The sequence below is a fragment of the Buteo buteo genome, chromosome 10 (assembly GCF_964188355.1).
Source record: "Buteo buteo chromosome 10, bButBut1.hap1.1, whole genome shotgun sequence".
NCBI classification, from domain to species: domain Eukaryota; kingdom Metazoa; phylum Chordata; class Aves; order Accipitriformes; family Accipitridae; genus Buteo; species Buteo buteo.
Genome location: NC_134180.1, coordinates 38,165,291 through 38,180,545, shown reverse-complemented (window position 1 = coordinate 38,180,545; position 15,255 = coordinate 38,165,291). Strand labels below are relative to the sequence as shown.

Below are 15,255 nucleotides of genomic sequence, written 5' to 3'. Positions count from 1 at the left end.
AAGATGATAGATACAGGGAAATTTCTGGGGATGTCTCTTAATTTTATTCAGTCTTACAACTAAAAGCCTTCCTTTGTCATAGATAATCTGTATGTCCCTTCCAGGTATTAATGAATGCTCTATGAACAACGGTGGTTGCTCACACATATGCAAAGACTTGAAGATTGGTTATGAATGTGAATGCCCACCCGGATACAAGCTTCTGGATAAAAAAACGTGTGGAGGTAATTTACATGCAAACAGCAGTCCCTTGTGTTTCACCATAGAGAGACGTGATTATATTCACTTCAGCGTTGCTCCATCACAGATGGTTTGATTTCAAGTTATTGATGGGTTTCAAACACTCCTTTCAGACATAGATGAATGTGAGAATCCAGACGCTTGTAGCCAGATCTGCATTAATTACAAGGGGGACTACAAATGCGAGTGCTACGAGGGATATGAGATGGACACCCTATCCAAGAACTGCAAAGCTGTAGGTAAGACGATGCCACAGGCACTTAAACTCTGCTTGCTCAACATCACAACTCCGATACAAAAACATGCTTGCAAGGCTGAGGCTAGGGGAACAGAAACAAAAGGAACCTAGCAAAGCAAGCAAGCAAAGACGTTTCATATTGAGCAGCACGGAACTGCTGCAGTGATAGCAGATGCGTCTCTAGGCAAGAACTACTGATCATGCAGATCAGAATATTTTAACAGTGTACAGAGCAAGATTACAGTCACTAGTTGGCTGTTGGAAGCTGAAACTAGAAAAGAAAGTCTCTTGACAGGTGTTATTGAAAACAGTGCAGCAAAAACATTTAGTGGTAATAGTATTAAAAGGAAGAAAACATCCCAATTAAAGCACGGTAGGTTAGCCACCTCTCCATCCTTCCAGCCTCTTACACAAATACCAGCATGAACAGCAGCAGTTTGCTCGACCTTATTGCAAAAATGAATGTTAATGTCAGAGGGATAGAACGTTGAATTGTGCAAGACTGACCATTAGCCGTGCTGTGGGTTTCTTTAATGGAAATCGTGGCTCTCTTGGGGAAAGGTGAGTTACCTGCAATGCAAAATTGCTTCTCTAGTGTTATCCTGCACATCAATGTGGCCTCTTTCTTCCCAGGTTCTATATGGTATGCACAGTGTCCTGCTGTCTTCATAGTCTGTTAGTCTCACACCTGCAGTGAGTTAGAACTGACCCAAATCCTGGAACACTGATCTGCTTGTTGGTTAGAAAATTCTGTTGTGCCCAAGAGCCTGTGCTGGGAGCCCTGCAGCATGACATATTCCAGAGCTAGAACTTTGTCCCAGCTCTTCCCTTTCAGTATCATGTTCCTCAGTCCCCTTTTGTCCTTCCCAGTGGAAGGACACTCTTTGCTAGGAACTTCTACAGGCCACTGTTGGAGACAAACCAGTCTAACCTGCTAAAGCTTGTTCTGAGACTCCCATCCTGTCCCTACCTCAAAAAGGGAGGCACAAAAAGAGCAAACTAAAGCTTTAGCTTCTTGACTTGCAGCTTATTTTAGTGACACTTAAGAACACAGAGAATCACATACTCTGCTACTTGCAGAGGTCAAGGATGTGTACCTCCTGGTCTGAGCCTAGAGACGTAGGTGTCTGCCTCCTACGGTAGGAGATTGGCCTCCGTGTGGCCCACTGTTTATAACCTTGGAGGCTAAGGTGCTGGCTGTGTAAGCAAAATAACTTTTGGGTTTCTATGTGTCCTGCTCTTCTGTCTTTTGGAAAATTCAGGTCAACTTTATGCTTCTTGAGAGGCTGTGGCCTGGGCTGGCCTGAGATCGCTACTGCAGTAGCAGTATCACCAGCACCCAGGCTGCAAGCTCTGGCCCCACAAAAAAAGAGACGTGAACTGCCAGAGCCGAAGTGTTTGGGTGGACTGTGTAAGTTCTGCATGTACATGACAGTCTAAAATTCCTCCCTGGCAACCAGTCCTGGCTTTGCTGGATTCAATGTGGCTCTATCATGCCTCAAGTCTGGATGCCTCCCTTCCCTCCAGCGAGCCCAGAGGGCTGTCTCTTCCTTGTCCTGGCCATGAGTCACCAAAATCTAGCCCGTGTATTTTTTATCCAAAATGTATAATTGAAAGTGAGGACATTCCCCAGAGTTTTGCTTGTGGCATAGCAGAATGGGCAGACTGAGAGCCAGTGTGCATCTAGTGACCACAGAGGTGCTGCAGTCCTCCATGTCTGCGTGTGATAGCTCTGTCTCTGGAAGCTGTTTACACTTGCTGCTGGTGTGGTATAAAGCTTCCGCACAGAGCAGTAAGTATCAGTGACTGGTAGTTCTGTTGTTGTTTGAGAAATGAAAGCTGAATCCAGCTCTTGGGTCAGCTGCTAAAATGATAAATGCACTGATTTTCTGTTGTAGGCAAGAGCCCATACCTGATCTTCACCAATCGCCATGAGGTCCGTAAGATAGACCTGGTGAAAAGGGATTACTCTCGCATCATCCCCATGCTGAAGAATGTCGTGGCACTGGACGTGGAGGTGTCAACAAACAGAATATATTGGTGTGATTTGTTCTATCGAAAAATCTACAGGTAAGGGGCAAGAGAAGATATGTGTTTTGGTACCTTTGCAAAGCTATGATTCAATCTGTATCCCTTAAGGACAATCTGCAGAGAACTACGCAGGGTATAGTGAACCTGAGGGCTTTTCTTCCCTTACTGGATTATCTGTTGTGGCCCAGACTTTGTAAGCTTTTTTTAGGAACTGATAAAGAAATCGAGGGCTCGTGCAGTTATCTGGTTTGATACTACAGGAAGGCTTTTCGTCAATAATAGATCCTGCTGCACTTGTGCAATTACACCTAGACTCTTGTTTACTGCATCATAATGCTAAGCGATGCTGCATGAGACTGCTGCTGTGCTGTGTGCTTGCTGTACGTGAAACCACAAAGGACCTACCATCTGAAAGCACAAAGGCAGCAAATGGTGGGAGCAAGGAGGTAGCAACACAGATACTAGCTGCCCACTGTAGTCTCTGGTAGACTGGATTTAAATTCACAGCACTTGACCACAGTACGCATTTGGTAATTCTCATTCTCTCTCCTCCTTCAGTTGTTTTTATGGCATCCATCACAGCATTATGTACCAGGGCTTGTGAGTGTGCCTAGTCAAAAATGCATTTAATTTATGCGCTCAAAATCCCCCAAGTATATTCTGATTTGCATAGCTATTGCACCCTATTGCAGCTTCTACAGTGATTTGTTCTGGATTTTAGCTAATGATCAGGCAAAGGTTGATTGGTTTTGGTGTGTGGGAGCCAAGCCAGGGTTTCTGCAGGCTGTGGTAGCTCCCATGCCATTGGCAGGGAAATTTGCCCAGGCTGTGCTGAGTATTAAGCACTGAAGTAACCAGGCAGGTATGCTGAGCAGGCCTGTAGGGCTCTGAAAATGGGGAGATGGTTCAGAAGAAAGCTGGCTGCTTTCACTGTGTCTGATTCTGTAGGCACAAGCAATGGTGGGTAAAGGCTTTGTATTCACACCCAGAGAATTATTCAAGAGACACTGCTCCTTCTGCAGCGCTCTGACAGTGAATGTCCTGGGGCACTGGGGGCCACTGAACAGTGTTCATACCCTGAACATGGCTATACCAAGCCTTTTTCCAAACAGCAGAATGTTTCTCTTTCTTACTCCTGCTTGCATAAGTTTCATTTTAAGTCCCACCTTTTCTGCAGAGCAAGCTGTGCAATTATAACTTCTTAACAATTAATGTTCCTGTTTAAGATGCTGCTACTATCACTAATATCAAACACTTCTAAACAAAAGGCCACCATGTCTTTCCAGCAGAGAGCAGGACTCCACCTGCAGGAGTCCTCTGGGGAAAAGCAGTCTATAGTTGAGAGGCTATCGCAAGGTGGAAACTATGGTACAAGAGGTATTTGCTGGCAAGAGATCCCATTTTTCTTAATGCTTATGTCACTTGCCCTTCCAGATCCTCTCCTATTGAGGTGATGTCCCCTTTGGGGTGTCAGAAGATCTTGTACACCATTTAGTTATTGGGACAATTGAAATGTCACCTGTATTTCAGCCCTCCCATTCTGAAAGCTGCAGAAGCCTCTCTTGGTTTCCCCACCAGTGCAGCGAGTCACGTTGAGGGTACAGCGCAGCAGCTCACCGTAGTGGTGGACGGGAAGTATTGAACGTGACTGTTTCATTGGGGAGGAATTAACTGACGTGGAGTTGTGTAGTTAGAACATGTAGTGCTTGTCAGACAGAAACAACAGAGTCTTGGGAACATTGTCAGATGCCCTGCAGAACCTCGATGATACCATTCATTTGGTGTTGGGTTAGAGAGACACCAAAACCATTCCTTGTAGTGAAGATGCAGTGGCGTGCTGTTAATCCAGGCTTACTCTGCATAGCCATTCCAGCCTGGGCCGCAGACCATAAAACAGTGTCAAGTATTCCTGGTTTTAGACATTTGTTTCTAAGTCTCTAATCTGATACTTGAGAGCTCAGCTCCTGTACGACTTACCTTCTCGTTCTATGACCAAAGGCAGGATGGCCAGTGAACAGGAGATTGAAGCCATCCTGCAGTTTCAAATGGTCGTGGGGCAGGGCAGAAACTTTCTGCTGTTTTGTAACTTAAAATTTTAAGATGTACCAAGTTACTCTAAGAGCCAGACCAAGCTCTTAGAAACACTGATGCAAACTCAGAATAACTCCATTTCAGTTCACTCAGTGCAATTGATATTGGTGCAGGGGCAACAGAGCAGAATCAGCCCGTGTGCTTGTAGGAGCAATGTTGAGTTACTTATGAAACATCCATGTGGAGTTTGCTGCCTTTCATTAGTGTTTTGAAAGATTTTGAGGCTGCCACTGATGTTTAGTGAACATTTTCTTTGTATCTAACAAGATCACTTGCTAAATTAGTACAGCTCCATGAATTCCTTTGATGAATTGTAATTAGTTACACAGGTCCTAATTCTGCAATACAGTTAAGCATGTTTATTTGCATGCTAAGTTCAACTCTGTTCAGCAGAGCACTGGAGATTTGTATTTCTAATGTCCATAAATCCCATGAATGGATGCTATTGAAGTTGACATGCCTGAAGTAAAATGTTTTGCTGAATCATGCAGTTATAGCAGGAAGCAGGTAGAAAAATAAAATGACAGTTCCATGTTCTGGAAATGCTTGCCATCCAGATATAGGGAAATAAGAACGAGTTGTAGGAGAAAGCAGAACGTTGCACCATGCAGCCATAAGGGTTTCTATGTCAATCATGCTGCCACGTGTACTTTCTTTCCGTGGGGTTGCAGTGGTGCTACCTGGCCTTTAGCTGTCGGAGGTCCAACCCCACGCACACGTGCACGGCCCCCTCTATGTCGTGTGTCAGTCCAGTGATGAGTCCTGTCTTTGCAGTGCCTACATAGACAAAGCAAGTGACACAGCTGAGCAGGTGATTTTGATAGACAGCCAGCTGAACTCTCCTGAAGGACTGGCAATAGACTGGGTTCATAAGAATATCTACTGGACGGATTCTGGAAACAAGACCATCTCAGTGGCCACTGCAGATGGAAGCAGGAGGAGGACACTTTTCAACAGTGACCTCAGTGAGCCAAGAGCCATTGCTGTTGATCCCACACGGAGGTAGGTGTAACGACCACAAGCACTCCCTTTGCCAACAGAGCAAAGTCTCTTTCTCCAGTCTTCTTTTTGCCTCTCTTACAAACTTGTGGGTGGTTCTCATCAAGAGTTCAGATGCCCTTTAAGATAGATACATCCACTGAACTTAAATAGGACTGCTGAGATGGTTCAACTAACTCTTCGCAAGGCCACTGCTGTTAAAGAAAGTTCTGAAAATAATGGTCAGGTCATGTGTTTGATGGGCTTGAGCTGGTCCATACACATAGGTTGTGCTGGGAAATGAAGTAGTCTGTCTGAGGTGTATGGGCTGCTTGGATAAGTGAAGTCCTCACACCTAGCAGACACACCAGGAGATAGTTTGCGTGGGGTTACTATGGTGAGATTTTGCATTCTGGTGCAAGTTTTGCAGCAGAGGACCCTGTGGGACAGTATGTGGCTCCACTAGCTGCGTTATCAGAATTAACTGAAGTGGCTGAGGGGCTTTGCTATAATAAGGAGAGAACAGAGCACCTCCTACTCCAATTAGCAGTGCAGGTTTCTTACACTAGAGTCCAATTTACTGTTTTCTTGCATCTACCTCTTTCAGGTTCATGTACTGGTCTGACTGGGGAGACAAAGCTAAGATCGAGAAAGCTGGCCTGAATGGCATGGGGCGGCAAGTGCTGGTGACTGACAACATTGAGTGGCCAAACGGCATCACACTTGGTAAGTGCCCAGGTTAGAGCTACAGCATCCACTATGGCTGATGTAAATTTATTTTTATTGTTAAATAGGAAGACAAAACTGTAAGCGCGCAAAGGCATCTCACACAAAAATCCTGGAAATACTTACTGCTCACCAACACGAGCAATTTTATTTCAGAGCAAGCATAGGCAGTTAGTCTTGCCACAGTCAGAAACTCATACTACAGGAGCTTTTAGGTTGCTTTTAGGTGTTCCTTAAGGCAAAGGGAAGTTTCGGGGGAGGATGCAGAGCTGCAACAACCCTTTGGAAGTCCAGGAAGCATCAGAGAGTCCTTGGTGCTAGTGTCTCTGGACTTGGACCTGTCTTGGAAGCAGTGTCAAGATACTTCATTGGACTGATTAACGCACGGTACGTCAAGGAAAGAGACACAGCCTGCAGAGCCCGTTGCCCATCAACATGCCTGCCTAGCTGCTCTGGGTGGGGGTAGTGAGATGGAACCCATCTTGGCCCGTATCCTGCATCCTGCTGGCACACAGAGGGCTGCGGTTGTTCTTGCAGCCACACCAAGTTGCAGGAGTGGAAAGGAGGTTTCCTGCTCCCTTGGGGCAGCAGGGGACAGCCTCCTCTGGAGTTACAGCCATACGTGTAGAATGCCATGCAGATGTGAAGTTCTCTGCCTGGTTTTATATTTGAAAATTCTGGCCATGACAAGGACGTAGGAGAAAATGCTGCTACCATTGCATAGGGCTGAAGTGCTACTGCTGTGAACAAATAATGTTATCCTTTAGTAATTAAGAAATTAATTAATGACTTGTTTAATTACAGAACTTGTTTTGTGTTGGCACTCATCCACTTGCATTCTGTTTAGTGAATCTCATCCAAAATGAGTGAATTTGCTCCAGGAAGAGAAATGCAGTGCTTAGCATTCTAAATAACATTGGATCCTTCCCTCCCACTCTTACCTGCACCCTCCCCAAAACCTGGCTGGTTGCGGTAGGAGTGTCCCCACCACCAACATTCCCCCAGCCTGCTGCACAAGAAGGGTTTCTGGACCCAGGATTCTTCTTCACTGAAAATGCATAAATCGCACAGCTCCTTCAGAGAGGCATTTCATTTTAATCACAGTTGCTGTTCTCCAGCAAGAGGCTAAGGACTGAATAGCCTTGAGATGGATGAAGCTTCTCACTCGGGCACTGATGGAGTGACTCTGGGAAGCCCAAACTGCTGCTGGCCGGCTCCTCCTGATAACAAAAGAACCTCATTGTACAAAGCTGTCAGTCAGACATTACACACACACACACACCCCAGAATGTTACTCCTTTTTAATCTTATTTATAGGGTCTTATCCCAGCATATCTGGGCACTGATTCAAAATCAGAACTAGTGTTAAAAAAAAAAAAGGCCCAATAATAAAGAGATTAGTCATGCTGCCAGCAGGAAAAACATGCTGGGAAAGAGAAAAAGAGTTGCAGGAGATGTGTGTAATTTTGCTTCATTGTGTTTCACTTCTCAGATTTGCTGAATCAGCGTCTCTACTGGGTAGACTCCAAATTGCATTCACTGTCCTGCATTGATTTCAATGGCAGCAACAGGAAAGTTCTGATCTCTTCTGTTGACGATCTGAGCCATCCTTTTGGCTTAGCAGTGTTTGAGGTAAGAGTCGAAAACGGATGCAGAACAGACTGGAGACTGTAAGAGGTCTCAGAGCTCTTCTTGATTAAAAGCTCTGCCTTTTGCATAGCACAGAAAGCTCAGCAAGGGTGTTCGCTGCTATAGAAACCGATTAACCTGGTGTGGGTTCAGCGGGGAAAATTGTTTTCGAAAGCCCTTAATCAGGAGCAATGCATTGTCTCATGCTTTTCCCTAATGTAGTATCAGTGCATCCATGAGGGGTAGGTGGTGCCCACCATAATACCTCCCACAGAATTGGAACATGGGTAATGGCGCTTCCTTGATTTGAATTGAGCCAACTGTCCGTACAAAGGCCAAAACTATTAGCAAGGGAAGGGAGAAGCCACTTACTGTGATCTGCAGGTGGGACAACCATTCACTCAGTGACACTGCAACATGGCTCTCATCTTTTGAAATTCAGACTTTGAGGGGAGCTGCGTGGGCTCAGAGCAGCCACTGGGCCTGCAGTGGAACACTCTGCTGCTCGCAGCAGCTTTGTTTCACACCATTTTTGCATACCTGTGTTGCATTTTCTGGTGCCAGCAGAACCCTCAGGGGAGGACGGCCCCTTAAATTTTGCTGCATTGGCTAGTTGTTTCTGTTGTCCATCCCAGCATCTGCAGAAGTATCCTCAGAAATGTTTTCACCTCGCAGGAGTCGCAAGGCTTCAGCTGGGAGTATCTGTGCTGGCGAGGCACTGGCAGGGCTCCCTCTGCAGTCACTGTGCTCCAGTGCCTTGCCGAGGTTGGGGACTTGGCATTAAAAAGGTGCTTGTTCACCTAGTTGTGAACGGGTCAGGTAATTAATTCTCTTTCAGGCTGAACTGCTCTAGTTAAGAGACACAAACCCTGCCACACATTAGAGAAACTCCCCTGTCCCCAAAATTACAGCTCTGCTACAAAGACATAAGCCTGTTTTTACAAAGGCTTCCAACTCCTACTTAAGTATGTTCCACTGAAAACCCAGTTAGTCTTGTAAATTCAGTATTCTTGTACCATTCAGCGTCACACTGTAGCCTCACTAAAAGCAGTGCAGTAATTAATTAAATAGTACAGTGTGGACCCTCAAATGTCATCAGGGAAGAACTAAGACCTGCTGAGATCTACAGAAATTACTACATAAATGGGCATCCGCATTTCTGCCATTAGTTTATACAGAGCTATCCCGTGGCAGGGCCCAGGGCTAACAGCTTCCTTGCAGTTTGTAACTCGTGCTTAAGATCTAAAGCATGTGTTCGAAACTGCATTCCCCATCCTCTCTCAGGAGTACTCCAGGGGGATGGAAGACATAATTCAGATCCCTGCTTTGCCTGGGTGGAAGCAGAGAGACAATCCAGCTCTTCCGCTCTTCCTCCCGTTAGAGGATTGACAAGTATCACTAGCCTGGGGCACTGAAGTCTTTTCTCTTGTAGCTCAGCTCCTCTCTGAGATTATTTAAATGATTATGGGAACAAAAGCTTCAACTTTAGCACCTCACTCTAGGTAAGCTATAGCAGAGAAAGGTGTCTGGTTGGCTCCCTGTTCAAGGTGTGTGCCAGCCTCCTTTCTTTTCATTTCATTTAACTAGGTTGGCTTTTGACTCAGCAAAATGCTCTTCCTTAAAACCCTTATTCCTCCTGTCCAATGTGTGTGATATCTAGGCATCTAATTTTGGGCACAGGTTTCCCCAAGACTTTGCTGCTCTTCAGTTTTATGCTCATCAGTAGTGTTTGGAAAGATCTCTTGGGTTATTTAACCTCTGTACACCCTTCCTTATCTGAATGGCTGGTTAGAATAGCAGGCAACCCTTTTGCTTTTGATAATTTGCCCTTGTTCTCCAACAGTGTGGCTTTCCTTACTGAAATACATGTGTGTGTTAGCAGGCAGCAGCATACATAGCTGACTGAGCAACTAAATACTGTCTGATAACTGCAATTCCTGTGTACCTCCTTGACCAGTTATTTTGCATCTTCAATCATAGTATGCCATGCAAAAAATTAATAAAAAAGAGAAATAGATGCTCATCTTCCAGGTATGCTCTAGTCACTGGCCTCTTCATAGATACCTGTTTAATGCAGGTCTTATCTTTGGAAAGGAGAAAAAAAATAAGCCGAGAGAACCAAAGTTTCTAGTACAGTCCTTTGGTTATGCTCATGATCCACCCTGTCTTTTTTTTTTTTTTTAAAAAAAAAGGTTCAGAAACAGAATGGATGCAACTCTTCTGTACTCAACCAAATTTCTGCTCCCTTATCTCAGTCTCGCAGCTACTCAAAATTTCTAAGCACTCGATAAATACGTAGGATTGCTGTGCTTTTGAACATTAGACATGACAAAAAAAAAAAAAAGGGCAAAAAGCTGCAGATAGAAGTAGCACAAACCAAAGGTGCCCCAAGGTAGGAACACAGTGCATTGACTTTGTGACTACTGGAGTATAATCCAACTTGAGTTGGATTTGAGCAGGGCCAGGTCAGAAATCCTGTGCATTTCTTGCAGGACAGAGTGTTCTGGACTGACCTGGAGAATGAAGCAATCTTCAGCGCAAACAGGCTGAATGGCTTGGACATCTCCGTTTTGGCAGAAAACCTCAATAATCCTCATGACATCGTGGTATTTCATGAACTAAAGCAGCCCAAAGGTAAGACATGTCCTCAGGGTATCACGGCCCTAAATCAGGTTTATTTGAGCTAGTAAATGAAATGCTTCCCGATGGTTCTTGATGAGAGAGAAGGCACAGGTAATAATGTGAAATCAATGACTAATGTTTGAAGTTCCTGCATAATTAATTCAGCTGCATTTATTGAAAAGTCTGCAATTTGTTAATAGCTGTTTAATTAGCATCTTTGATAACAGTGAGTTACTGTCGTCACTGCGCTGCTTGCCGTTATTATATATTTGGGCAGGTTTTATAGTAGTGTGTTTCACTCTACTCCAAAGTGTAAAGATGCTTCAGCAGCCAAATTAATTGAGGTAGGGAGGGGAAGGGAGTTTTCTTAGAGGACCTGGTCCTTCTTTGCCAAGAACAAGAAATATTAAATAGAAAAATAACTTGTCTTCTTCCATCCTTGAACAGCTCCAGATTCCTGTGAGCTCAGCCCCCAACCGAATGGAGGCTGTGAGTATTTGTGTCTTCCTGCACCTCAGATCTCTCCCCATTCTCCCAAGTATACGTGTGCCTGTCCTGACAATATGTGGCTGGGTCCTGACATGAAAAAATGCTACAAAGGTAAATACAATCACATCACTGTTTCGCTATTCCAACAAAATCGTACTTACAGTAAATATATTTCCTGATGGTGGAACACACTAGCTTTTGTATTCTGCTACTTGCTGCCTTCTGAACACAGCATTGTGTGTCCTTCATTGAAAGCACAACCAGAAAAAGATACAGCAGGAAGATGAAAAAAGGGATAAGGCCCAGCACTAAAAGTGTGAATGGTCAGTAAATCGTTAAAATTTGCCACGTTATTGCCCTATAGATACTAGATCTGGATAGGCCACAGTCATTGCTGATAATATCCTGAAGAGATGAGTGGTTTTAATGTAGTTTTCCCTAACATGCAAATAGTTCCTGGTACAAATTCAGTATCTTCCGAGGTACTGAAAAAACCCGCAAGTTTTTGAACTTCTTAACTACCTTCCACCCAGAGTGCTTTATTACTATTAAAAAATTGAGTTTGACTTCAGGAAATAATTTCTGTAGCTTTAGGCAGAGAACTATTGATAGTCTAACTGCCTGGTAAATAGAACTGGAATTTGGTTTCTGCTTCTAATCCATAAACATAACAGTCCCCAGATTTATATCACCATTTGTGATTTGCTTTGTGTACTTACTTTAACCTAATTTCATTGTTGCTCTTGCTTTTCAGATCTTCCAGCTACTACAACTACTGTACTGGTTTCTACAACCGGAGCATCCCATACTGCTGGTACCACAACCATCGCAACTGTACTTGGCAGCACCAACACCACCGCTGAAGTCGTCCCCAAAGCTGTATCAGAAGCGACGATTACCACCCCAAGTTTTCATTTACCTTCTACCACATCCATCCTGATAGATTCTGAGATGACCACTGGAAACAGCAATTTATCACAGCACTGTAAGAGAATGAGATTCCTCTTTTCTTTTTCTATATATACCATATCACAAAAACTCATGTGCTGGTGGGAGACCTGACTTAACATCTGAGTTATAAACAGGTCAGATGCAGGCACATCCTGTTGCATAGTGGGAGACGTCAGGTATTCTTTCCGCAGACATCTGTGTATGATTGCTGATGTGATTCTAGTCGCTCGGGCTGTTAAGGAACTTGTATCAGGTTTTCATCCAACACACATGAAACAGGCTCTAGAGATGATGCCCTGAGAGTTCATACTTGTCCTTGCCCTCTGCCTAATACTAGTCCATCCCAGCTTCAGTGCTGTTCGTAATACGGATGATTCTACAGGCGCTTCACCTATTTTAACTGTTTAATTATTGTGTGATCCAGCACAAGTTGTGGGTGAAAAATGCCTCCTGTCCAGCTCTAGCCCTACTGGATGTTTGGAATTACAACAGCCCAAGACAAGCTGTATCCGTTTCATGTGGCTGTGCTTTGCATGTTGATGTGGCCTGATCCATGACGTATGTTCGAAGTTTTGCCGTACATACCAGCAAAGTATCCCAATGGAGAGCACTAATAGGCTCTCCTCAAGTTCACCCTACATAATGAGTGAGTAATGAAACACCAACCTACCATCTCAGTGCTAAGGTAAAGCAGAAAATCTGAACTGCTTTTCCAAAAAAAAAAAAAAAAAAAAAAAAAATCATTCCAGTCCAGAGAAAAGACTTTACTCTTCAGGACTGTCATTCAAGACCTCAAACAGATCTAGACTGCTTTAAAAACAGTAAAATACTTTTTTTCCCGCCCCTAAATGATTCACTGAGCAGAACAGGTAGTTTCCATTGCATCTGGAAACAAAAAAAACCCATCCCCGTTTGACTAGGGTGCCTAGTTGTAGGAATAGTGATACAGAGCACACTGTACTGCATGTGGGAAAGCCAAATCCAATTTCTGAAATTCAGTCTTGTAAGTTCTTTTTGTGCAAATTTCTTTCAAATGCAATAATTAACTTTTTCATAAGCCATGGAAGCAAGGTGCTTTAATTGTCCACATTTGACATAGTCTGGCTTATCATCAAGTAACTATGTAATAGAACAACCTGCCACAGGGAAGTATTTAAAAGGATAAATTGCCTTGTAAGTTCCATGAACTGGTGTATCAAAAGGCAAACTACAGTTAGTTCCTTCTCTCTCAGTTCCTGATATTTTAGCAAAAATAAATTTTCTGTGATGATCCCCTGTTATAACAGCTTAGAGCAAACTTTTTAAGTATATAACTTGAAATGCATATTGATTTTTTTTAAATTATTTTTCCCTAAAATTGTTTTTTTTCCTCTTGTGTCATGGTTTAACCCCAGCCAGCAACTAAGCACCACGCAGCCGCTCACTCACTCCCCCCGCTTCCCCCAGTGGGATGGGGGAGACAATCGAGGGAGAAAAAAAAAAAGTAAAACTCGTGGGTTGAGATAAGAACAATTTAATAGAACAGAAAAGAAGAAACTAATAATAATAACAACAACACTAATAAAATTACAATAGTAATAATAAAAGCATTGGAATTACAAGTGATGCACAATGCAATTGCCAACTGATGCCCTGTTAGTTGATCCCTGCCCCCCCTCCCCCCAGTTTATATACTGGGCATGACATCACATGGTATGGAATATCCCTTTGGCCAGTTTGGGTCAGCTGTCCTGGCTGTGTCCCCTCCCAACTTCTTGTGCCCCTCCAGCCTTCTTGCTGGCTGGGCATGAGAAACTGAAAAGTCCTTGACTTTAGACTAAACACTACTTAGCAACAACTGAAAACATCAGTGTGTTATCAACATTATTCTCATACCAAGCTCAAAAACATAGCACTGTACCAGCTACTAGGAAGACAATTAACTCTATCCCAGCTGAAACCAGGATATCTTGTCAATACAATACCAAGTTTTGGGGTCATTCTTGCATGCTGAGTCAGACTGCAGCAATGAGTAGCAATGAGTGATATATGTGTTGACTAACTCCTTAACTGTAAATAAAAAAAAAAATAATGAACAAGAAAAGCTGTGCAGGTGGCTTTGAACTACATTCTTTTTCTGACAGCTCAATAAATCGTTAATTGTGTCAGTACTAGAAACTGTTCTACTGTGGATTTGTAAGAGCACTATTCACCATCCCCTGATCCTGAGTTTTTCAAAACTGGCCTCTGTTTTGTGCTTGAAAATTAGAGGCACAAGTACAGTCACTTACTCATTTTTGGTTAGAGCTTCTTTATCCGGTAGCACTGTACTGAGCACTGCCCTTAACTGGCCACACTCTCCTGGTGTGTAGTTTGCAGTCCTGCAAGGGCAGTAGCACTTCCTGGCCAGGCTGTTTATCGTTCCCAAGAAGAAACAACTCAGCCCAGACTTGTTTGTATATGCTTTTTATATTCTCTGTAATAATTTTATTACAAAACTTTTTGTAAACTCTTTGATTACAAAAGCTTTCTGATGGGCAGAACAATGTGTTTACTAACACAAAACATTCTTTAGATGTGGCTTTATAAACCAGCAAATGAGTTAAATGATGAGAATGACTTCTGTAATTACAGATGCAAATAATGACCAAGGCTTTGATTCAACTGTGACAGCAGCTGTTATTGGAATTGTCATTCCTGTCGGTAAGCTGATTTGATTTAACCTTTGAAGGAGATCATACCAAAATGCTAGTGTAAATACACCCTTCCGATTTTCAGGGTTGAGGGTGGGAAAGAGTACAGAAACTGCTGAAATGGGGGAAAAGTAGCCTGGCTTTGAGAAAATTGTACAAGGATGGATATCTACATGGGAACATCCCAGCAGATTCATGCCTGGCTAACAGCCCTTTCTTTCCCCTTTCCTCAGTGGTCATTGGCTTGCTGTGCATGGGGGGATACCTCATCTGGAGAAACTGGAAACGGAAGAATACTAAAAGTATGAATTTTGATAATCCAGTGTATAGGAAGACAACAGAAGAGGAAGATGAAGATGAAATCCACATTGGGCGGACTGCCCAAATTGGACATGTCTACCCAGCAGTAAGTACCTGAGGAAGCTGCTGACAGAGAAGATCGATTTTGTTGAGAGTCTAGATACAGAATTATCTCCAGCCGATTAGTGTTGGTTATTTGCCATATATAGTGACAAAACCCAGAACTTCTTTAATAATCATTGAATGGGCAGAAGCCTAAACTTCTAGGCAGCTCATGCAGTTGTCCTA

At 43.5% G+C, this 15,255-nt stretch overlaps 2 protein-coding genes across 3 annotated transcripts in view; one reads left to right on the top strand and one right to left on the bottom strand.

Annotated features, from left to right (window-relative positions):
• LOC142035241 (uncharacterized) overlaps positions 1–15,255 on the bottom strand; it is a 57,496-nt gene that overhangs the window by 10,098 nt on the left and 32,143 nt on the right. The window contains exon 3 of one of the 2 annotated variants that reach the window (XR_012651838.1): positions 6,519–7,524. The exons of the other annotated variant lie outside the window; for it this stretch is intronic. The gene's annotated coding sequence lies outside the window, so the exon portion shown is untranslated. Of the gene's footprint in view, positions 1–6,518; positions 7,525–15,255 lie in introns of those variants that run through there. 2 annotated transcript variants of the gene reach the window in all.
• The window catches only part of LRP8 (LDL receptor related protein 8), a 194,744-nt gene that overhangs the window by 178,119 nt on the left and 1,370 nt on the right, over positions 1–15,255 (top strand). Inside the window, exons 7-17 of the mRNA XM_075037141.1 lie at positions 105–224; positions 354–479; positions 2,377–2,548; positions 5,375–5,602; positions 6,186–6,304; positions 7,797–7,936; positions 10,426–10,567; positions 11,003–11,155; positions 11,799–12,029; positions 14,609–14,677; positions 14,901–15,073. Coding sequence (XP_074893242.1) covers positions 105–224; positions 354–479; positions 2,377–2,548; positions 5,375–5,602; positions 6,186–6,304; positions 7,797–7,936; positions 10,426–10,567; positions 11,003–11,155; positions 11,799–12,029; positions 14,609–14,677; positions 14,901–15,073 — 1,673 coding nt within the window. The remainder of the gene's footprint in view (positions 1–104; positions 225–353; positions 480–2,376; positions 2,549–5,374; positions 5,603–6,185; positions 6,305–7,796; positions 7,937–10,425; positions 10,568–11,002; positions 11,156–11,798; positions 12,030–14,608; positions 14,678–14,900; positions 15,074–15,255) is intronic.